The 22,853-nt window shown below is 34.0% G+C and overlaps 4 protein-coding genes and 1 non-coding gene across 6 annotated transcripts; 4 read left to right on the top strand and 1 right to left on the bottom strand.

The window, feature by feature from the left end:
* The first annotated feature begins 2,275 nt into the window (after window positions 1–2,275).
* Window positions 2,276–4,963, top strand: LOC130735898 (SUN domain-containing protein 5). Its single transcript, XM_057587771.1, has 4 exons — window positions 2,276–2,571; window positions 2,732–3,963; window positions 4,048–4,133; window positions 4,491–4,963. The coding sequence occupies exons 1-4, from the start codon at window positions 2,400–2,402 to the stop codon at window positions 4,723–4,725; spliced, it is 1,725 nt and encodes a 574-aa protein (XP_057443754.1). The 5' UTR covers window positions 2,276–2,399; the 3' UTR covers window positions 4,726–4,963.
* A 1,664-nt stretch (window positions 4,964–6,627) lies between these two features.
* Window positions 6,628–9,779, top strand: LOC130741260 (phosphatidylinositol 4-kinase gamma 2-like). 2 transcript variants are annotated; one of them, XR_009020352.1, is made up of 3 exons: window positions 6,628–8,356; window positions 8,953–9,415; window positions 9,577–9,779. XR_009020352.1 is itself a non-coding variant. In XM_057594107.1 (2 exons), exons 1-2 carry the CDS (start codon window positions 7,016–7,018, stop codon window positions 9,328–9,330), a joined length of 1,719 nt encoding a protein of 572 aa, XP_057450090.1. In that variant the 5' UTR covers window positions 6,628–7,015; the 3' UTR covers window positions 9,331–9,779. The 2 variants fall into 2 exon arrangements, 1 of the variants encoding a protein (XP_057450090.1); XM_057594107.1 differs by having other exon boundaries at window positions 8,953–9,779.
* Window positions 9,780–10,468: 689 nt separating this feature from the next.
* Window positions 10,469–14,832, top strand: LOC130741261 (uncharacterized). The gene is made up of 10 exons (XM_057594108.1): window positions 10,469–10,706; window positions 10,830–10,871; window positions 11,616–11,735; window positions 11,871–12,013; window positions 12,090–12,237; window positions 12,338–12,421; window positions 13,057–13,172; window positions 13,948–14,006; window positions 14,091–14,181; window positions 14,302–14,832. The coding sequence occupies exons 1-10, from the start codon at window positions 10,556–10,558 to the stop codon at window positions 14,524–14,526; spliced, it is 1,179 nt and encodes a 392-aa protein (XP_057450091.1). The 5' UTR covers window positions 10,469–10,555; the 3' UTR covers window positions 14,527–14,832.
* A 1,558-nt stretch (window positions 14,833–16,390) lies between these two features.
* On the bottom strand, window positions 16,391–16,506 carry LOC130741487 (U5 spliceosomal RNA). The gene has a single exon (XR_009020383.1). It is a non-coding gene; the product is annotated as a U5 spliceosomal RNA (small nuclear RNA).
* A 461-nt stretch (window positions 16,507–16,967) lies between these two features.
* Window positions 16,968–18,092, top strand: LOC130735897 (uncharacterized). Its single transcript, XM_057587770.1, has one exon. The coding sequence runs from the start codon at window positions 17,396–17,398 to the stop codon at window positions 17,951–17,953; it is 558 nt and encodes a 185-aa protein (XP_057443753.1). The 5' UTR covers window positions 16,968–17,395; the 3' UTR covers window positions 17,954–18,092.
* Window positions 18,093–22,853: the final 4,761 nt, after the last annotated feature.

Genomic DNA, 22,853 nt, shown 5'->3' with positions numbered 1-22,853 from the left:
ATTTGAAGTACATATTGCATTCATCTTATTTTAGAATAATCATATTAGTCAAATGTTATGATATTATATGTTCATATGATGCTTAAGCTATTACGTGGTGAGAATACAATTGTCTATCACTACATACATGAAATTTCAAGCTACTTAAATATGCACTAATCTGTCATCTGACTACAAATATGTTATTATTTCAGTAATATATATTGTTTTTCTCTTAAATAAATAGTTTTAGTCATAACCAGTTAATGATGTAATTTTTATGGTGTCTCATTCTTTGCAGGTGGAGACTTGTGAAAAAGAAAAAGGAAAAATGTCACTTCATCGAAGAAAAAAAAAATCAAAGGCATTTTTACATTGCTATTATTTATTTTATAATGAATTTTCCAATTCAAGTGGTTTTCACATTTTAAGGATCTTTCTGAATCTATTTGTTATGTAATTTGGTTCATTATTCCTCTAATTAAAATACTATTTCAGATGTGGGTTATTTCAGATTTCTACGTTATATACGTCAATTTGGATGAATTTATCTTATATTTTATTACTTTTTTTTAACTCATGGTGATCAACGGATGCAAGATTATACCTATGAATATAATACACACATGATTTTTTGTATGATAGTGTCTTCTTTAAAACCAAAGTAAAAATTAAACATAACCAAAACATACCCAAATGCAACTCGACTCAGTTAAAACAAAAAGACCATATAAAAACATTATTTATTGCTCTTAACTTCATTTTTATTTCTTTTTCCATATTATTTCATCCGTGCGACGCACGGGTTCGGATACTAGTTGCTAACATTTTAGAGATTATTTATTTTAAGTTAGGATAAAATGGATAATATTGGTTTTGTATTTTCAAAAAGTTTACATTTTTATTCTTCCTCTTTTTAAATAATCCACTTTAGTCTTACATGTTAAATGATGAATCACATAGCTATTATTATTAATAATCACTTCTTTATGTTTTTTTTTAAATCACTTCTTTCGTTCTATTGAATTACATATAGTATTAGTATTATATTTACTTAGATTGTATATTGTGAGCGACAAACACATAAAATTCTACATTATATTTACTTAGATTGTATATTATGAGCGACAAACACATAAAATTTGAATCTGAGACTTCGACTTAAGGTAAAATAACCCTGTGTCAGTTGATCTATGCTTAATTTAAAAATTCATGTATTAAAATTTGAGACTCAAATTTTAGTGACACCAAAAACATAATGGATCGTCCCTAAAAAAACATAATGTTGTTAAAAATAAATAAATAAAACATAATGGAAAAACGGCATTTCCCACTAATCAATATTTTTAATCTCACTCAAACCAATGAGCAATTAGATTTCATTTTTTTGTTGGTAGTAGTACAAATTTCAGACTTGTTAGGTTAAGCCCAATTTTTCTGGTCCAGTTTTGATCTACCCAAATTTGCCCCAGTTTTATTTTGTGAGTCGGGGTAAATACACAATTTTATCCTATGGTATCCAATTGTTCCATTATTAGAAAAATATTACTCCCTCCGTTCCAATTTGTTTGTTGTTTTAACTTTTGCTAAAAATTCCAAAATGATTGTTGTTTTATATATTCAATGCATTTTTTCCCATTTTCTTCCCTCTATACCCTTGTTGAATAATTAATTCAAAGTTTCTCAATAAACCAACCTACCACCTAAATTAACTATTCCCACTATCTCTATTAATTACTATCCCTATTTACGAAAATGTAAGCCATTATTCTGGTCAAGTTTCTCTCTTGTAGTAGTAACTCAAATTTTGAATTCACACTCTCTCTCTTATATTTTCAATGGAGAAGATGTGAAATTAGTAGTGTGAGTGTGGAAAATGAGGAATGAATGATTGACATGAATGAAAATAAATAGGGGTATTTTGGTGAAAATATTAATCTAATGATTAGCTCTTAAACTGTGTGCAAATGCTAAAACAACAAACAAATTGGAACGGAGGGAGTAGTAAATACGCAATTTTATTAGTTGAAATATAAGAGAATCTCATTAAATTACACAATTTTATGATAGATACCACTTCTAATTTAGTGTAAACGCATGACTGTAAGAAATTGCCATGTAACAAATAAGTGGATGGATTTATTGTGAAACTTTTTTAGATTTTTGGCAAAACATATGTATCATCTTCAGATTAGATGGATAATGACTTGGTTGAAGACAAAGAGTGATTGGTGGGTGTTGGAATGGCCGTTGAGGCCAATGTTACCACTTAATTTCAGTTCCTCCTGTTTTTTCGCCTATCATATCTCCCAATACTCTATTCTTTCTTTTCAAGAATCAAGCATGCAAATTGCATTTTTCTCTTTTTTTATTTTTTATTTTTAAATCCATTTGTTCTTCAATGAGTGTGAACATTTCCGATGAAACATGAAGAATCTACCTTCACCTCAACCATTACCAGATATCAAATGCAAATGTCAAGAAAACTAACCAATACCAGAATCTTTAGCCTCTCCTTTTCCTTCTTATTTTCCCTCTGCTGCCTCCTCTCCATCTTCTACTCCAAACTTTGCCTTGTTTATGGCACAGGAGGTCAGAATTTTTTTTTCTTCATAATGCCAATTACTCATCATTGGTCACACAATCTATATTTTGTTGAATCTTTCAATTGGGGCTTTAACTTTTTTTCTTCTTGCAATGATCAGAAAAAAAAAACCAGAATAATTCCTATGTAATGTTTTCACAAATGCAGCTATGTCAGAGTTTAATGAATCATCTAACTCCACCAATCTCAGAGGTCATAGTCAGATACATGCAACACCAACATACTCACTTGCTGAAACCATTAGTTTACAAGAAGTTTTCTGGAAAGTTTTAGGAAATAGTATCTTAGTATGCAAGCTACAACCTCTACATGAGATAAAGAAGCTTCAATCAGCACAACTTCCTGGTGAGAAACCTCATTCACCTTCTCTCAATTATGAAAACATAACAAAACAAGAAAACACCAAGGCGGTTAACTCCGCGCTTGTTAACATAACTCACCGGCTTGAACCGGATGGTTCTGTGTACAATTATGCATCTGAGTCCAAAGGTGCAAAGGTGGTTGCTCATAACAAGGAGGCTAAAGGTGCGAAAAATGTACTTGGGAAGGATCATGATAAGTATCTGAGGAACCCTTGTTCTGTTGGAGGAAAATTTGTTGTCATTGAGCTTTCAGAGGAGACTCTGGTTGATTCTGTGAAGATTGCGAACTTCGAGCATTATTCTTCTAACTTCAAGGAATTTGAATTGGCTGGTAGTTTGAGCTATCCAACTGAAGCATGGAGCATGCTTGGACGCTTTGTTGCTGCCAATGTTAAACATGCACAGGTGTTTAAGCTTGCTGAGCCAATTTGGGTCAGGTACTTGAATTTGAGCTTGCTCAGTCATTATGGTTCTGAATTTTACTGTACACTGAGTGTTGTGGAGGTTTATGGGATCAATGCAATTGAGAGGATGCTTAAGGATCTAATAGTTGCATCTGTGGGATCTGCTCCTGACAAATCAGCAGCAAATAATGTTAGTGATAATACCCCTTCTTTGAAATCAGAAGCTGGACTAATTGAGAGAAAAGGAAAAGAAGTTGAAATCAAGAATGATACTGTGGCTTCTGCTGAGATATCAAGCAATGATGAGACTCAAAAGTCAGACATGGAAGTGGCAAAAAATCCAGTGTCTGTTAACTTGATTCCTGATCCTGTGATAGCATTTAGACAACAGTTAAATGGTAGGGTATCTGGTGACATTGTTTTGAAGATTTTGATGCAGAAAGTGAGGTCAGTGGAGGTAAATTTATCCGCGATGGAGGATTACATCAAAGAATTAAACAAGAGACAAGGGGTTAAAATACCAGATCTTGAGAAAGAGTTGTCCAAATTGTCAGAAAACCTGGGACAAAGCAAGTCACAGATCAAAGATCTCTGGCAGTGGAACGCAAATATGGTACGGTATGCTAGTCCTTTGTGTCAGCTTATCATGTTCTCTCAATTTCTTCTCATATGGTTCTTGGTCTCTTTCCTTTTCTAGGAAAAAGGAATATCTGAAGTTGAGTCATGGAAAGACGCTGTCTCGTATCAACTTAATGAATTAGCCAGAGAAAATAGCATGCTAAGGTTAGTATTTTGTTAAGGCTGTCATCTATTCAGAAATCATGATAACTTTGAATAAAAGCTATCTGACCAGTAATTGGTTTCTAATATTCACTTTGTTGAGGCCAACTTAGCAAGGTTGACTGCCCTTCGTTTTGTAACCTTTGATAAAAAGATTGGTTTTCCTTGACATTGCTCTAGTCACATATCTTTCTATTTTCCTACATGTTTTTATCAGGGTAAGGTGAAAGTTGTGTTAGGCCTGCATCAGCCAGCATAAAACTGGCCGTATCTCAAGTGATCCATATAGTCGGGATAAGACTTTTGTTGTTGTTATTGTTGTTTGATGCCTGACATGCTGTTCATACACTTCTTTTTCAGATTAGATGTTCAAAAGGTAGCAAATGATCAAGCGAATCTGGAAGCCAAAGAGCTCGCTGTGTTAGCGACCAGTCTTATTTTTGTGAGCCTTGCAGCTCTCAAGATAGTTTCTGCACATATGTTGACATTTTCTGCAGCATACAATGCTGATATGGTGCCTCAGACAAGCAGGGGATGGGTTACCTTATTTGTATGTTGTAGTGTAACAATATTCATTATCTTCTTCTATAGTTAGGCCTTTTCTTCTTGTAGAAATTTTGACCATTGTAATTATAGCTACAAAGGTGTCATGTAGTAGAGCTGTTTCTTGTTCCTCTATTGCAAAATATTGTTCTAGAAAAAGAAGGACGTGATTCCAGATTCAGTCTTCACTTCCATAGGTTGCAATTTTTGTAGTCAATTGCTGAAACTGAAGCCTTTTTCAAGGCCTTTTAGGTCAGTGCTTTTTGTTTGATCAAATCAAAGATGAATAGATTAAGACTTAAGAGCGTAAAAGAGATTGCTGAAGCTGAATTATTTTTCAAGGCCTTTTAGGTCAGTGCTTTTTGAGTTTCTCAAATGAGAACTGATATTTACCATTCAATCCCTACAAAGATGATGCTCAGACAATCTTGTCAATTTAATAAGGCCTGGAAAATAATTGACACTGAACATATATTTGATGATCAGTCTCCAATATCATATTTGATGATCCAGGTTCCAACAAATGGAAAGTAGTTGCAATTCAAGGTGATGAAGTCATGGAAGGAAGATGTACAACATGAGCTTAAGACTAACGTGAGAGTTTCTGTTTAAACCACAAATATCATTCATTGAGTCAATCTTGTTCTACTTGGATATATGACGACGCTTAGTGACAAAACTCTTTCTTCCAAATATTTAACGCAGAGAACCTTAAATCACTCATTGTGGTAGACTAATATGAAAATTAACCTTGAAAAAGAAGGAATTCAGATTTTCTGCCGCCTCTACCGCCAATAAATCACCATAAACTCTTTAATTTAATTAAATTAATTTTAACATTGATTACAAAAATTAATAGTCTAGAACTGTTCGAGCAGTAGAGAATTGTGCTAAAAGAGGATTTAAATTGAAAAAGAAGCACTGAAGTGACACTTCAATCAAGCACTGTAATGTTTTCATGAATGAGCTCGAGTAGATTTGGTAGCCACATCAAAGTAAGTTACATATTAATTACAAGGTTGTCGCATTCATTTTTTTCTCTCATACCATAATTCTTTCTCAACTTAAATAAAACATTTGGTCTCATGCATCATCAACATTGTAGATTTCAATCAATAAAGATATGGTTGAAATTAGGTATACATAGGACCAAGGGGCACATGAAGCACAATGGCCGGAGAGGACAAAGAAGAACTCAACAAAGAAAAATAACTTAAAGGAAAAATAATCTATCACTTCATTTCCCTATCCATTCCTAAACTACTACATTATTAGCGTACCGACAAAAAAGAAAACAACATTATTCGTCATAATGCATATCCCATAGTCATAGCAAGAGGACACCTAAGGGCTAAGAAACATTATTTTGCTTGTTTGAAATGCCAACCCATATTTATTTATTTATTTAAAGTCCTATATTCAGTGAACGTGCACCTCTGTTTCATTTTATTTTTAATCAAGCCTGCAGATTCCATAGCATTAGCATGTGCAAAAGCATACATACAGCATTAATCAATAGTAATCAGATACATGCAAATCAAAATGAGTGCATTGAAACTGCTTTGAGTGAATTTGCCAAAATCAAAAAGGTTATGCTTGTTATCCGTTATTACTAACTAGTTAATTCAAGGAAAGTAGTTTGATAATACTATGATTAAACTCGTTTGGGCATAATTAATTTGGTTTTGTTGATGCATAACGGTACTTGAAAACGCTCCTCGTACTCGTTTTGGTGACAGTATTTTAGCTTTATTCGGTTCGCTGTACCAAAATGACAATGTTCCCGTTATAGGAGCTACGAGTCAAAACTTTATAAAAAGCCAACGGCTAGAATCTCTCTCTGTTATCAAGTTTATTTGAAGCAGATAACATCGCCGAAACCATCGCAACCTTCGCCGGAATTAGTTTCAACAACTCCATTCTCATCTTTTACTAATTTCCTCCTTCCCTTCCATTTAAGCTCTCACCTCTCCCACCTTTCTCTTTGATTCTTTCCTTCGTGTAAGAATCCACTCTCACATAATATTATATTTATTATATGATACAAAAAAAAACAACAACCCATATCTCCCTCGGTACATCACATCATTTTTTCATCTATTCTTCGTTTTGTTTTCCTTTCTACAAATTTTGTTTCCGGGGTCTTTCGATCACTTTTGATCGAAAGAAAGCCGATCGAAAGACCCTCTAGTGTCCGTCATTAGCAGTGACAGATCCAGAAACTTTATATTATGTAGGCCTACATCAACCTGCATACATACGTACATGGTTGCATAGGCCAGGACTTAATTTAGAAAGATAGAAAACACAAAAAAAAAACATTGTTGTTCAGAATTTGAAACATGTCAGTGGCGGATGTTGTTGCTGTGAGTCCGATTTGCAACGAATCGGCGGCACATTGGCACGAGCGGATAGGCCACTGCTCCGGCGAATTAATCCTGATATACCTCACCGTCGACGGAGCCGTCACGCCAATGCGTGTGTTGGAGTCTGATTCCATCGCTTCAGTGAAGATGAGGATTCAGAGATCATGCAGAGGGATCGCAGGGAACAACAACAACAGCAACAACAACAAGCACAAGCTGGTTTCCGGTGGCAGGGAGCTAGCTCGGAACAACTCACTCGTCAAGGACTACGGCGTAACCGCCGGCAATGTTCTCCACCTGGTTCTGCGTCTCTCCGACATGATCTTCATTGTCGTGAGGACCACCTGCGGCGAGGAATTTGAGTTTCAGATTGACCGGCATAGGAATGTGGGGTACCTTAAGCAAAGGATCAAGAAGGGGAAAGGTTTCATCGATCTTGAGGATCAAGAGCTTTTCTGCGGCGGCGAGAAGCTCGATGACCAGAGGCTCTTCCGTGACATTTGTGAGAGTGATGATGGTGTCATTCATCTGATTGTGAAGAAATCAGCAAAGGTTAAGGCCACATCAGTTCACAAAGATTTGGAGCTTTCAGTTGTGGCAGAGAATCACCAGATAGCAAATTCAAATGGAAATGCCGAACCTGGTGTTGATTTCTTGTTAGAGCCAATTTTTTTGGACCCTAAGATCAATTTTTTTCCTTTCCTTTGGGACTTGATCAACTCCACTTGCAGTGGTTTGGAGAAAGGTAACCACCCTGTGAGGTCTTCTGAAGGAACAGGTGGGACTTACTTCATGCAAGACTCAGAAGCAATGGAGTATGTTTCAGTTTTTAAGCCCATGGATGAGGAGCCAATGGCGGTGAACAACCCGAGAGGTTTACCGGTTTCGACCGACGGTGAGGGTTTGAAGAGAGGGACAAAGGTGGGAGAAGGAGCTGTGAGAGAAGTTGCAGCCTATATATTAGATCATCCTAAGGCTGGGCCACGTTTGGAGTCAGGTGAGGCAATAGGCTTTTCTGGTGTTCCTCCTACAGTTATGGTTCAGTGCCTGCATGAAGCTTTTAATCATCCAGATGGGTATGAGGGCTCAATGAAGGACTCCAAGATGGGGTCATTGCAGATGTTCATGAATAATGATGGAAACTGTGAGGACATTGGGCCAGGGGCTTTTTCTGTGGAGGAGGTGCATAAGATCACTGTGCTTGATATCAGATTGGCTAATGCAGACAGACATGCTGGAAATATATTGTTCAAGAAAGAGGATGGTGGCAAGACTGTGCTCATTCCAATTGATCATGGATATTGTTTACCTGAGAAAGTAAGCATTTGTCACTCTTCTCTTCTTTCTTTTCCTCACAATTTCATTTCCCCTGCATTATCTTCTTGAATATGTGCTTTTGTGTTGTTTGTGTTTGGTGTCAATGACTCACTAACTACATGATTTTAAATTCAAAATTAATTATGAGGAGAAGCTTTTGTGAGTAGTTTTTGGACGGCGGAATTGATTCTAAGGAAAGATAAGCTAATCCAAACATACTATGAGTATATTGGAATGTTTAAGAAAACTGTGTGTGAAATGCTGTGAGTATGTTTGGATCAAGTTTCTCTTTCCTATGAAAGATAAGTTAGATACAGAAGTTTCTCTTCAAAATTGATTCTAACTTTAGAATTAATTGTAGAAAGTTTTCCCAACATGCACTTAGTACATTGATAGAGTCTGATAAAACATATGGCAAAGATGTTATTTGCATATCTGATGAGTCCATAAAAACTTGTTAAAGGTGGATCAAAATGTGCTGAATTTTATGTCTTTGGATGTTGTATTGATAAACAAAAGTCTTGTGCTGCTTAAGTTAAGTTTCTTATTTATTTTATGAATGTGTTGACTCAAATGGTTATTCTCCCTCTTTGCAGTTTGAAGATTGCACATTTGATTGGCTTTACTGGCCCCAAGCAACCAAGCCATACTCTCCAGATACAGTTAATTACATTAATTCTCTGGATGCTGAAAATGACATAGAACTCATGAAGTATTATGGGTGGGATGTTCCAGTTGAGATTGCGCGAACACTCCGCATCTCCACAATGTTATTGAAGAAAGGTGTTGAGAGAGGTCTCACTCCCTATGCCATTGGAAGCATTATGTGCAGGGTAGACATGAATAAGGAATCTGTAATTGAGGAGATTATCAATGAAGCTCAGGAGTCCTTGCTACCTGGCATGGGGGAAACTGATTTTCTGGAAGTTGTATCCCAGATCATGGATTCCCGCCTCGATGATGTTTCCAAATAGGCTTTCAGCACGTTTGGATTAGCTTCTCTTTCATCAGAATCAATTCTAGAAGAGTTTCCAAATGTGCAACTTTTCTGATTAATAGGTATACTATACTATATATATATATATATATTTGCATGTATTGAGTGAATTTGGTCCATATTTGGATGGACTTACAAAATGGTGATGGCTAGAGGTGTTGTGGACATAATCATATAGGTATGAAGCGATTTTCCTATCTCTCACCCAATCACTTGTTTTCAGGATTGTATTGCCATGTTGTTGAACAGATGTACTGAATAAGATGTACTGTACTGAGATTTGGAGTATCTTAGGGTTGTATGAGAGGGTTGACACAGGAGCTGGACATGTCTCGTGTACATAAAATTTAAAAGACATTTTGCTCCTTACCCTGCATCCTTGTTAAGGAGATGTACCACGCTATCATGAAATATCAATGTTCCTTATTATTTTGTGTTGAGGTGAAAAATGACCAAATGTGTTGAATCCATGAGCTTCACATAAAAATGTGTAATGTAGAAACCATACTTACATTAACATGAAAGTACTATAATTATTATGTTTAACTCTTAACCACAATCCAGATTTCCATATTACACATTGTATATGTATATATTCTCCATTATTAAAAAAATTGTCAATCAATTTGACTTGAATTCATATATTAATCACCCCAATAATGATTTAAACTGAATGTGACATATTGAATATTCGGCGTTAACCAAACTATTATCACAATTAATAGTCGTGAGACAATCTCTCGCCTCACTTTCAGCGCACTAAGCAGCAGGAAGCTGACCAATTAGTTTTTCCAGTTCACAATAATTGTGAATCGAACCTCCAACCACTTGCTTAAGAGACAAAATGCTAAATCACTACTTCAAAACCCTTGATTATATAAAAAAATAGATTAGTATCTTCCAAGTTACAGCAAACAAACAGACACAAAATGAAAAATTACAGGTAGATAAAATTGGATTGAAGACAATAAAACAAACAAGTAGTACATTCCAATGGGCTTGATAATAGTGTTGGGCCCAGCCCACGATAGAGATGGAGATGAGGATTGAGATAGCGGGCCGGGTTAGGGTTGAAAAATAGTGCTCAGTGATCATTGTTTTGTTTATTGATTGAAGAGAAAGAAAAAACAGCAATTTCGCCTGCATTATCCCACAGGTTTTGAAAAAATACATTGATTGATAATTAAGAAAATAGTACTACAATGAGTGACCCAAGTGTTCCACATGTTCATGATGATGAAGATGATGATGACAATGAAGTTTTCCTTGATGAGTCTGACATCATGCATGAAGTTTCATTCGACAATGAAGATCTTCCTGATGCCGATGATGATTATGAACCCGAACATGTTGGTATGAGCTTGCTGTTAAACAGAATTTTCAATGTTTCCAGGCTTGTATATGCTTTCTCTATGTCCAAACTGCTTACTATTGAGATTATTTTGATTGATAGTAATATTATTTTAACAATTTCAGATGAGATTGATGATTCTGTGCACATATTTACTGGTCATACCGGTAAGACTTGTACATTTTGGTTTATGTTTCTGCTTATAGACGAATACCATTGTAAAGTATACCCAAACACTTTCAAACTTACTCAATTCACTTTTCCCTGATGATTAGTACTTCAATATAGAGGTTGAGATCATGAATATGCATGTTTTGATTGCCAACACTTCTTATCATAGTTTTTCACTTTCTTGAAGGATATAGTATGATGCAAGAAATCAAACCATTGAATATTTTCTTTTTTGCATTCGGAAAATCTTGGATTGTGCTCATGACATGGTCAATAGGGCCAGAAAAATAGAAAGATTTTATCCATTTGTGGGTATGTGGTTGTCATCAAGGGTCAACGAAGATGAAAATCATGATGATTGAAGAGGTGGAAGAGAGGCTGATGAAGATTTCGGGTTGGTGTCTGCAGCTATGTCGTCCATTGAGGGGTTTGAAAACCTGGTATCTTAAAAAACATACTAGCGGGTTAAAAATACATTACCGGTTTTCAAAAACCCGGTAAACAATAAAACATGGGGCATTTAATGAAGTTACTACTTTAAAGGGGGTGGAAATTGTTGTGGGGGTGTTAAAATCAACACCCTCTAGGGTTTTAAGTAGCCACATATTCGGTTAAGAGCGATTAACCGATTGATAGTTTTTTCCTGTTCCTTTTCCATATATCGAAGTCTGTATCATATATATGCAAGGTATTAACGAGGAGTTTGTGATATTTTCATACTTTCTTGTATTCTCATATAGGGGAACTATACTCTGTTGCCTGTTGCCCAACAGATGCGACATTGGTGGCAACAGGGGGTGGTGATGACAAGGGATTTTTCTGGAGGATTGGTCAAGGAGATTGGGCTTCTGAGCTTCAAGGTATTTTCGTGATAAAAAAAAACTACTGGTGGATGGATATTTTTCTATTTAGAACAAGTGCAGCATGACGATTGATCTAGTTAAGATCATTGCAATATTGAAAGTCCAAGTGAGTCTGTTTTTAATTCTGTGCAGGTCACACAGATTCTATAGCTAGTTTAGCTTTTAGCTACGATGGGAAGTTTCTTGCATCAGGAAGCTTAGATGGAATTGTTCAAGTCTGGGATGAATTTGGAAATCTGAAGGGTCCACTGGAAGGTCCTGGAGGGGGCATTGAGGTGAGAATGAGATTGTTAAATCTTCTTGCTTTTACTGCTCTAGTAGTTACTGAACTAGTTGCCATGAAACCCGTAGTGGCTCAGGTGGCATCCAAGAGGACACATACTCTTAGCTGGTTCTGAGGATTCCACAGTTTGGATGTGGAATACCGATCATGCTGCCTTTCTTAATATGTTTGCTGGTCATGGTAGTAGTGTGACCTGTGGTGATTTTACTCCTGATGGTAGTAATTTCTTTTCATCTTGGTGCATCTTTTATTAACTTCTATCATTTACGTTATGTATGTTTACATTCTTGAAATTTCCTTTTGCTTGGTACCTTAGGGAAAATTATATGTACTGGTTCTGATGATGCAACCTTGAGAATATGGAATCCAAGAAGTGGAGAAAACATTCATGTTGTGCAGGGTATGTTAGTTTCACTTTACAGTGTCTTTGCTGTTTACGAGCTAGTGTAATTATTATTAATTTTATTCATATATTTTTAGAAACTACAATATGAAGTGTAGGAAGCTTTATACACTGGAAACACCTCTCCTTACATCTATCAGAAGACATGCAATCTTTTCCTTCCATTATCTGTGCATAGAGCACCTCTGTCTGCCTCTTATGCAAGAGTGTGGACGGTGCATTACTTATTCATTTACAATGTTTTTTCTAGGAGCTTCGGCGCTGCAAAAGTTTATTTAGCTTTCTATAGTTCAATAATGAGTTTTGTCAATTATATATTGATCTAATTCATATTATCTAAGTATATTAATTTCTCCATAATTTATTTTTAAGAACTTTTCAATAGAATTTCTGGAATTTTCCAAAGGAAAAAAAATACCGACTGCAGTTTGTGCAATGCTTAAAATCAACTAAAAGTATATTCGCATTTATCCTTGATCTCTTTTTTCAATAACAATCAGGCAACATTCACGAAGTAAAACTAGAGAAATATCCTGTCGTGATAGCTTCATAAAGAACTGATGTCAAATTATTTTCTGTCATTTACAGTTTTTTTTTTAATATTCAGTAACCTGCAAATTTTCTCTCTCTAGGTCATCCATATCATACTGAGGGATTAACATGCTTAGCAATAAGTTCAACTTCAACCCTTGCTCTAACTGGTTCCAAGGATGGATCTGCTCATATTGTAAATATTACTACAGGAAGAGTATGTGTTTCCATTGCTTTTGCTATTTACTACACTATTTTCTTAGATGAATTTGTCTTGTTTTGTGTTTTTGTCTTGGGGAATGATGTTCTGTCTGGAATTATGTTTGTGGCTCATTTGATTTCAATTTTAGTTTTACAACTTTTAAAGTCTACTAATATGTCAGAGATAGTTGCTTAAAGCAAAAGTTGATCATAAAATCTTCTAATTCGGTGATTGATGTCAAATATCTTAGCATTTATTTAAAGGATGACAATATCTGATATCAGTTCCAACAATTTATACAATGTCAGTTCCAACAATTTGAGTCAAAAACAAATTTTTTGAAGCAAGACTAAGCCTTTTTGATTTTTTTTTCCTACAATAAGTGATTTTCAATTCAAAAACTAGAGGCTGCTGATCCTCCATTATGGATCAAGAACGGCATATTATGCTCAGCTCAAATATGTGGAGATATTAGTTTCTTTGTTGATCCTTGAAATTTGATTAACCAGAATTATGGGTTGGCGGTTCTGTGAGCTAGCAATACATGAGCTCGAAGTTGTCGACCAAATTGGTTTTGAATTTATCACATGAAAATGCATATTCTAGAAAAATGATTTTGTTGCAGAATGTAGCTTATGTAGTACTGGTGTTTGAGCCCAGACCGCAACGCTTTAATCACTTATCCATTGTGCTATTTGTTACATTTGCCTCTGCATGCCGCAAATTTTATCGAGCATATAAATTTAGCTTGATGTTAGGTTCTAAGAAACATGAGTATCATGATTGACAGGTTGTTAATACCGTGGCTTCTCATTCAGATTCCATTGAGTGTATTGGGTTCGCACCAAGGTATCTACATCACTTCAACAATGCAATAATTACATGGCTTGTTTAATATGATCTGATGACTTGGAACCTACAATTGTGTGATAGTGATTCCTGGGCTGCAATTGGAGGCATGGATAAAAAACTGATGATCTGGGATGTAGAGCACTCCTTATCCCGGAACACTTGTGAGCATGAGGTTTGTTAGAATCTTTCTTTGTGCAAGTATCATGTTTATATATTTAGAAACAAAATAAACTCTGGTTGCAATTATACTTTCATTTGTATGACTGATGAAATGAATTTTGCATGTGGCCAGGATGGAGTGACATGTTTGGCATGGCTTGGTGCATTGTATGTAGCTACTGGGTGTGTTGATGGAAATGTGAGATTGTGGGATAGCCGTTCTGGTGAATGTGTAAGAACATTCAGGGGGCACTCTGATGCCATTCAATCTCTTTCTTTTTCTGCGAATCGGGATTACCTCGTCTCAGCTTCCATTGATGGTACAGCTCGTGTTTTTGAGGTTGAAGGGTTTCAGTAATAAACAAAGCCTCTTCCATGATATTTGGATGTGTATTGTTAGCACAAAACCTTCATATTGTAGCTTCTGTGTGTTAACATAATTTTACGGTCGATTCCAAACGTGCAACCAAACATGTACAATATGAGGGGTCAAATCAATCATCTAAGCAAAGCCTCTTTTCTGGGCAAGCCCCATTACATGTACTAGTTTATGCTCTCAGAAGCCAGATTGTCCAAGTTTATATTTAAGTTAAAAACTCTTGTCATGGTTTTTTCTGGAATGAAACATTCTAGAACAGAAATTTTGATCATTAGTTTGTTTTTCCTCCTTAGTATTAATTTTGATGCCCATACTAACTCAAAAGTTGTTTTGTGGTGTTGGGATTTATTTCTTGAGGTTACCATAAAACATGGTTAACAGTGAAGTAAATGATAAAATCTAAATGCTTCTTTCGCATTATTAATCGTTTTTGTTGTTGACATCTATCAATTACTTTGTTCCTTTTTTTTTCATCAAGAATCACTTGTTATACTTGTCTGGTGATTAGTTTCTCTAAGCTATGTTAATTGTATGTTTAGTTCAACAGAGAAAATTCCAGCCACAAGATGTGACTTTGCTCATCAAATACATAAAAGAAATGATGTGATTTTTCAAAATAATAAAGGGCTAAATACCATTTTAATCTGCAAAATAAATGAGATGTGATTTTTCATCCCTCGTATATTTAATTTTTTTTGTTTTAAGCCCATATATTTTATTATCTTGCACAAGATCATTGAATCACTAATTTTTTCTCTACTCACCTTCCAAACAATAGTTTACTTAGCGCAGTGCACTTGAAGTTCCATCTTATAGCACAAACAGTTTACTGCTACTTACAAAATAACCGATGTGGGATTGTTTCTAGTTGAATAGACACATACATTGAACAGCTTTGGATCCCCACAATTTAGTCTTGTCAGTGTCCTCTTTTCCATGCTCTCTCTTTCACATATATATATATGCTTTATCTCAACATCTCAGATTAAAGAGGAAGATAATAGTGAATGAACATTGAACTTTGGCTTCCTTCCATAGAGATAGACCAAAACTTCTATGCCTGGTTTAGTGGTTCGATATCACTGAAAAAACAATATTTCATACTTTCCAAGTTGTTGCTGCCAATCTATTTCAGTTGGATCCTTCTGTAATCACAATGTTTTAAGAGTTTTTTTTCTAACCATGTTACTGAGAGCTGAACTTCCTTGGGTAATTTTGCAGCACTATGACTATCTGCTTTGGATAAAGAGAGAAGAGGGTATATTGCGTTTGAAAAAATATTTTTATTTTTATTGCTTATGACTATCTGCTTTGGTAAGTTCGAATCCCCGAATGCTTAGTTTTTCTAAGCTATTCTTATTGCATGTTTAGATCAATAGAGAAAATTTCAGCCACTTTGAACTAGATGATGTGCCTTGACTCATTAAATTTCATAAAAGTTCACTGAATCTGAGTAATTTTTTCTGTGCTCCTTAGGCATTTGGATGCAACTCATGGCTGCGGAAGAAGCTAAGAAAAAATATCTAAGAAGGACTTCTACTTTGATTGTTTCTGCAAAACTCTTCACTTCACAAACAGTTTACTTGCTACATACAAAATAAACTATGTGGGACTTTGTGAGTTGCCATTGAAGCTTTAATCCAACTACTCTTTAGTTCCTATTTATTTACTGTGAATTCTTTTATAACACAAATCCATCAACATATTTTCTCTGATTCAGATTTTGAAATGTTAATAGTTATGAACATAACCACCATGTGACTTCTAACAGCCTCTTGGGCTGAAGAGACAAGCCACACAGAGACTTGTTTATTAAAATAAAAATTTGAACTAATATTGCAGGGTTCTCCCTAAGGAGAATCCTTCCAAAAATAGGCGTATGCTGCTTAATGAGACATGCACACGGTATTCTTTAGTAAAAGGCGAAAGAATAGTTCGCTATGTGCATAACTCACAGCTCCGTGCTGTCCACTATGATACTCATCTATCTTATATAGCACAAACAGTTTACTGCTATTTACAAAATAACTGATGTGGGACTTGGTGAGTTCCATCTAAACAGACTTGGGACTTGGCTCCCTACAATCTAGTGTTTTGTTACACTCATCTCATCCATGTTCACTCTGCCTTCCTTTATCAAAACCATATTTGTAGACAGACCTTGCTGTGACATGCTAATCCACAATATGCAACGATTCCTCCTTCAAGTCTAAATTTCCCAACACTACTTCAATTTGACTTAAATTCATATATCAATCAGCCCAATAATGATTTAAACTGAATGTGACCTATTTAATATCAGTGATTTTTGCCTCATCGTCAGCGCATTAAACGATATGAAGCTAACCAATTAATTTTTTTTCATTCATAAGAAAAGAGCTAAAGGAAGCGAGACTGATCATCTGGTGAGGGGCAGGAACGATAGGGACCCTAACTACCACGTGCAGCTTCAAGCAAGCACTAAAAAGGACCCTGGCTTCGAGAAAAGAGCTACTCTCTTGTTATTGAGTGCACCAGCAGCTACTTTCTTTAAACATCCGACCACTTGTTTAAGGGACAAAATGTAAACCCTTCATTATATATAAAAATATCTTATGAGTTGCAGCAAACAAACAGGCACAAGATGAAAAATTACAGGTAGATAAAATTGGATTTAAGGCAATAAAACAAACAAGTACTAGAAGCTCTCACATGGTCTTCCCATCCTTTTCAGTTTTCACTCTGTAATACTCCATGTGACATTCACATGCTCTCTTTCAAGATAAACACGTTGTTGTTGCTGTTAGATATAGTTAGTTAGTTAGAGTAAGAGTAACGATACTTACTCAGATCCTCTCTCCGTCAAGCTATGAGCAAGTCTCCGTCACCGTCAGGCCGCACCAACCTAGCCTCATGTGTGGTGGCCACCATCTTCTTGTTCCTCCTCGCCATCGTCATCGTCATCGTTTACTTAACAGTTTTCAAGCCACATGACCCCAAGATCGCCGTCACCGCCGTCCAGGTCCCGTCGTACTCCTCCGCTAACGGCACCGTCAATTTCACATTCTCACAGTACGCGTCGGTTCGGAACCCGAATAGAGGCACGTTCTCGCACTACGATAGCTCCCTTCAGCTTCTCTCCTACGGCAGGCAGGTCGGGTTCATGTTCGTCCCTGCCGGGAAGATCGCCGCCGGGAGAACGGAGTACTTGGCCGCCACATTCAAGGTCCAGTCTCTCACCTTGGGCCAGGACGGGCCCAATGGGCTTGATAATAGTGTTGGGCCCACGATAGAGATGGAGATGAGGATTGAGATAGCGGGCCGGGTTAGGGTGTTGCACATGTTCAATCATCATGTGGAGGCTAAAGCTAGATGCAGGGTGGAAATTGCAGTTTCTAATGGATCGGTGCTAGGATTTCACTGTTAATTCTCTTTCTTTTTCTAATCTTTCAATTTTGTAAATGTAAACTAGCATGATTGTAACAGTGGAAGTACCTGTCTCAATTTTTATTGTCAATGAAATTTGAATTTAACAATTCATATATATACTAGTTGTATTTTTGAAACTGGATTGGTTGTAAACTAGAGAAAAAGAAATTAAAGAACTAAATTGCATGGGGCATCAATCAATATCAATATCAATCAATATCAATATCAATCAATCAATCAATATATATTAGAAAAGAAGAACTTTCACAGTGACGTGTCAGCACCAGATTAATTCTTAGTGACATGTCAGCACCAAATTAATTCTCATAAAAATTATTCCACGTGTCAATTTGTTAGAGGATATAATTTTCAATTGATATATGTTTTAATTTTATATATTCTAACCTAATTAATTGATATTATTTTAGAAGATATAATTTTCGATTGATATATGTTTTAATTTTATATATTCTAAAATAATTGATTGATATTATTTTAGAAGATAAGATTTGGTCTTTTAATTTATTTTAAATTATTTTTAGAATATATTGATTAATTTTTATTGACTTTTCGAATTTTTTATTAATTCGGGATTTTATGAGTTTTTATTGTGATTTGCTAGATTTTGTTAGTTTTTATCTATCTTTATGTAATACCATTTTTAATATTAGATTTGATTGGGATTTAGGTTGTTTATTTCTTAATTTTATTTTAATTTATCTTATTATTTATTTTAAATCCAGAAAATACTTTATTTTATTTTAGATTTACATTTAGAGTATATTAATTAAATTTTCTTAACTTTTCAGTTTTTTAATTAATTCAGGATTTTATGAGTTTTTATTGTGATTTGCTAGACTTGGTAGTTTTTATCTGTCTTTATTTAGTACCTTTTTAAATTTTAGATTTGATTAGAATTTAGGTTGTTTATTTCTTAATTTTATCTTATTATTTATTTAATTTTAGTTCCTGGAAATATTTTATTTTATTTTACATTTATTTATTGAGTATAATAATTAAATTTTATTGAATTTTCGGATTTTTAATTAATGCAGGATTTTATGAGTTATTATTGTGATTTGCTAGATTTTGATAATTTTTATCTATCCTTATTTATTATTTATTTAATTTTAATTTCATGAAATATTTTATTTTATTTTTGAGTTACATTTAGAGTATAAATGAATTTTTATGGTATTTTTATTTAATTCAGGATTTTATGAGTTTGTTATTGTGATTTGCTAGATTTTGGTAGTTTTTATCTATCTTTATTTAGCACATTTTTAAAGTTTAGATTTGATTAGGATTTAGGTTGTTTATTTCTTGATTTTATCTTAATTTAACTTATTATTTATTTAATGCTAATTCTAAGAAAAGAGAGTTAATTTGGTGCTGATGGTCCACAAAGCTACCATGGACATGCAGAGATTTGATAGCTGCTATTTCTACCTCTGCCACATGTCGCGATAAGGACAGAGGTATGTCGTAAGATGATGTTACGTGAAGAAGAGTTTATCATGTTGTGATTGATGGTTTGTGTCATTTCAGTTTATCCTTTGTTCGTAATTTAATCATGGATTCTTAAATTTCACATATTTTGTGTGTTTTGATCCAAAAGTTTACAAATTTTTGCATAGACCCTTTAACGAATCATTGTTGAAGACGTAATGTTTTGATTCTGATGTAATGTTTTTTATATTGTTCTTCTTCCGCTTTTGTATTTTTTAAAACCAGATTTTAGTATAGTTTGTAGAAATTCATGCGTGTGAAGCCATTCTAAACCATATTTTTGTATAATTTATAGAAATTTACGAAACTTAGGATAGCCTGAATTTATATTCATTTCTCAAATTTTGCACGTTTTTATTCATCATGTTTGAGCTGTGTGTATAAGCATACTATTTGCACTGTAGATGCACAACTTACTAATTTTTTTTTTAATGATGCACAGATCAGTCAAATTGATGAAAGCATATGAAGAGCTCACATTTAATCTTCATGAGTATGTTTAGCCCATTCTTAAGGTTGGTTCATTTTTTCCTCAAACTCATTAGTTTTACATATACTCATGTTTTAGTATGCCAATTGGGTAACTTATCTTACTTTGCTCTATATATTTCCTTAAGTTCAATTTAAATTGATTGTTAGTATAAGTTTATTAGTGAAGTAACCACAATTATTTTGGGTGGGAGAATTATTTTATTTTTTCTCACATATATAGATAATTTGCTGGGGTGCGCACATATGGGGTAATACACCATTTTTTGTTTCTCTTGACTGAAATGTTCCTTTGGTTTTTTGTTTCACAAGGGTTCCACCCCAAGATTCACAAATACACTAAATACAATTCTTTCACCACAGTCCTTTCAAATTGGTGAAGGAGGGTATTTTGTTCTTCAAGACTTCATTTTGGGTTTCTGTTTCAATCTTCTTCATGAATTGATTTTGTTCTTCAACTAATTGTAAGATGTCATATGATTCAAGGATTCCTACTTTTCTCTTCTTAATCAATAGCAAAAGGATTGAGGAAAAGAAAATCTTATAGGGTGCAGAATATTCACTAATTGGAAAAAAAAAAATAACACGTGTCATTCTCAGATTAATTCTCATAAAAAAAATACATTTTAAAATTTTATATTTGATTAGGATTTATGTTGTTTATTTCTTGATTTTATCTTAATTTATTTTTGATTTATTTTTAAAGTAAAAAAATACATTTTTAAATTTTAGATTTGATTAGGATTTAGGTGGTTTATTTATTGATTTTATCTTAATTTATTTATTATTTATTTTTAGAGTATTAATTAATATATCCCAAACTTTTTTTTAAAAAAGAGTGAGTTTGAAAGCTATAGCTTAAGTTAATTTGTTAATATATTCCCAAATAATAATAATAATAATAATAATAATAATAATAATAATAATAACATGTGTGTGCGAATATGGGCCGGTTGGGTACTATAGTTCCCATACCCGCACCCATACCCTCTATTTTTTGCGGGTAATTATCTATACTCAACCTCATACCCATTTAGCGGTTTTTTACCCTACCCATAGTGTGTATTTTTTGCGGGTACCCTATGATTTTGAGACCCATTGTCATCCATAGATTTAGATTTTGGTAAAGATGGATAGCTTCCTGTAATGACATTGAATTGTCTAAAGGTAGAGAGCTTCGAGTTGCTACCCACATGAGTATGGAGAAGGGTACATGTAATTTTTAAAAATGCGGGTATGGAGATGATACTCTAGTACCTACCCATTGTCATCCCTACTTAGTTGGAATAAACACAATAATGTTATACTTTATGATATATCTTACACAATCCTGATTTGTGCTACTATCACATTAATTTTTTTTAAGATTAATATGTTGATAATTCCTTATATCTATGATTTGTGTTATCGTCTTCATATTTACGAAGAATGTGAAACGAGTTCCTCTTGGTCTCAATCGGGCTTAGAAGAGAAGTCTTTATGTCTACTTTACTCATCAATTCTGACTTTTCTATTTCATTCGTTGTTTAATATATTTTTAATAATCAAATTATTAATTAATGTATCACATACAATAGACATATTTTCCGTGCAACGCGCGGGTAAAAAACACTAGTTTGTTACAAGTTTTACAAAAATTTTCACAGGAATGTTGTTTTCCAGGAATCTCATTACCACTAAAGTCATTCCCGGATCAAATGAAAAATGTGTTTGATTTAGTTTACGTTATTCCTGGAAATATTTTTCAAAATCATTTAATAGAAAAAATATAAAAATAGAAAATAAGAAGTGGAAGAGAGAGTTAGTGGAAAATAGCTTTCATTCCCATGAGAATGTATGATTCCCCTTCTCTGAGATGAGAATGAGATTTGAAAACTTATGTGTAATTTACTTACCTGGGAATAAAAAAATTTAAACTTCTACCAATCATGAGAATGTTACTTTCCCAACCTCACATTCCCGAGAATATTTGAGATGCCTGCCTATCAAACGCCTTGCATGTGTAGCACAATACCATATCATATGACTCGGCTTACTGTATTTTGAGGAATTTAAAATAAAGAAAGGGGTTATCTATTTAACCAAACATAAATCAACTTTATGCTAAGTAATCTCTTTTTTTTCAACAGCTAAAAATCATTTTTTATATAATTTTTATGAATCTTTAATTGATTAATGATTATTGACCCATCAATTATAATGGATATTAACTAGTGTTTATTTACCCGCGTGTTGCACGGGGAATATGTATATTGTATTTGATACATCAATTAATCATGAATGTAATTATACGTGTTTGTTTAAATCTTAGATAATTAAGGCAAATCTTTAAAATTTTAATGGATTATAATCTCAACATTACATATTTTTTTTGGCGAGTTTAAATAGTAAAACTGAATTAAAGAGTTGCCTCATAAGAGAGGAATTTACCGCATTTGCATCATGATTGTCAATGCCAAGATGCCTGTAACGGCTTTGAGGTAAAAGTCCATTCCTTGCACCAGCTGCTTCCTCTTCAAAACAAAAACAAAGTTTGTACATTGATATGCTAGGGAACTCATTTTTTTTACCTTCCCTTTTGAATAAAAAAACTGATTTTCTCAAAATTTGATCTCATTCAAAACAGGTTTGTCTTTTTTTTTAACTAATTTAACTTAGAATTAAATTGGGCAAGATCTCTTTTTTTTTTAAAATGCAAGATCTTTTTTTAGATATAAGTCTACGTGATTACAACAATGAATGATTAAGTGAGATAGAATCTTTTAATTTAGGTTTAAAGAACAATTTAATATTAAAGAGGTAGATATATATTAAAACAAAATCTGAAAATCACATTAAATATTGTAACATATTAAAACAAAATCACATTAAATATTAAATATTGTAACATAATCATTTCA

Source organism: Lotus japonicus, chromosome 2, assembly GCF_012489685.1.
Source record: "Lotus japonicus ecotype B-129 chromosome 2, LjGifu_v1.2".
NCBI lineage: Eukaryota > Viridiplantae > Streptophyta > Magnoliopsida > Fabales > Fabaceae > Lotus > Lotus japonicus.
The sequence above is the reverse complement of the archived record's forward strand: the minus strand, read 5'-3'. Positions and strand labels throughout refer to the sequence as shown.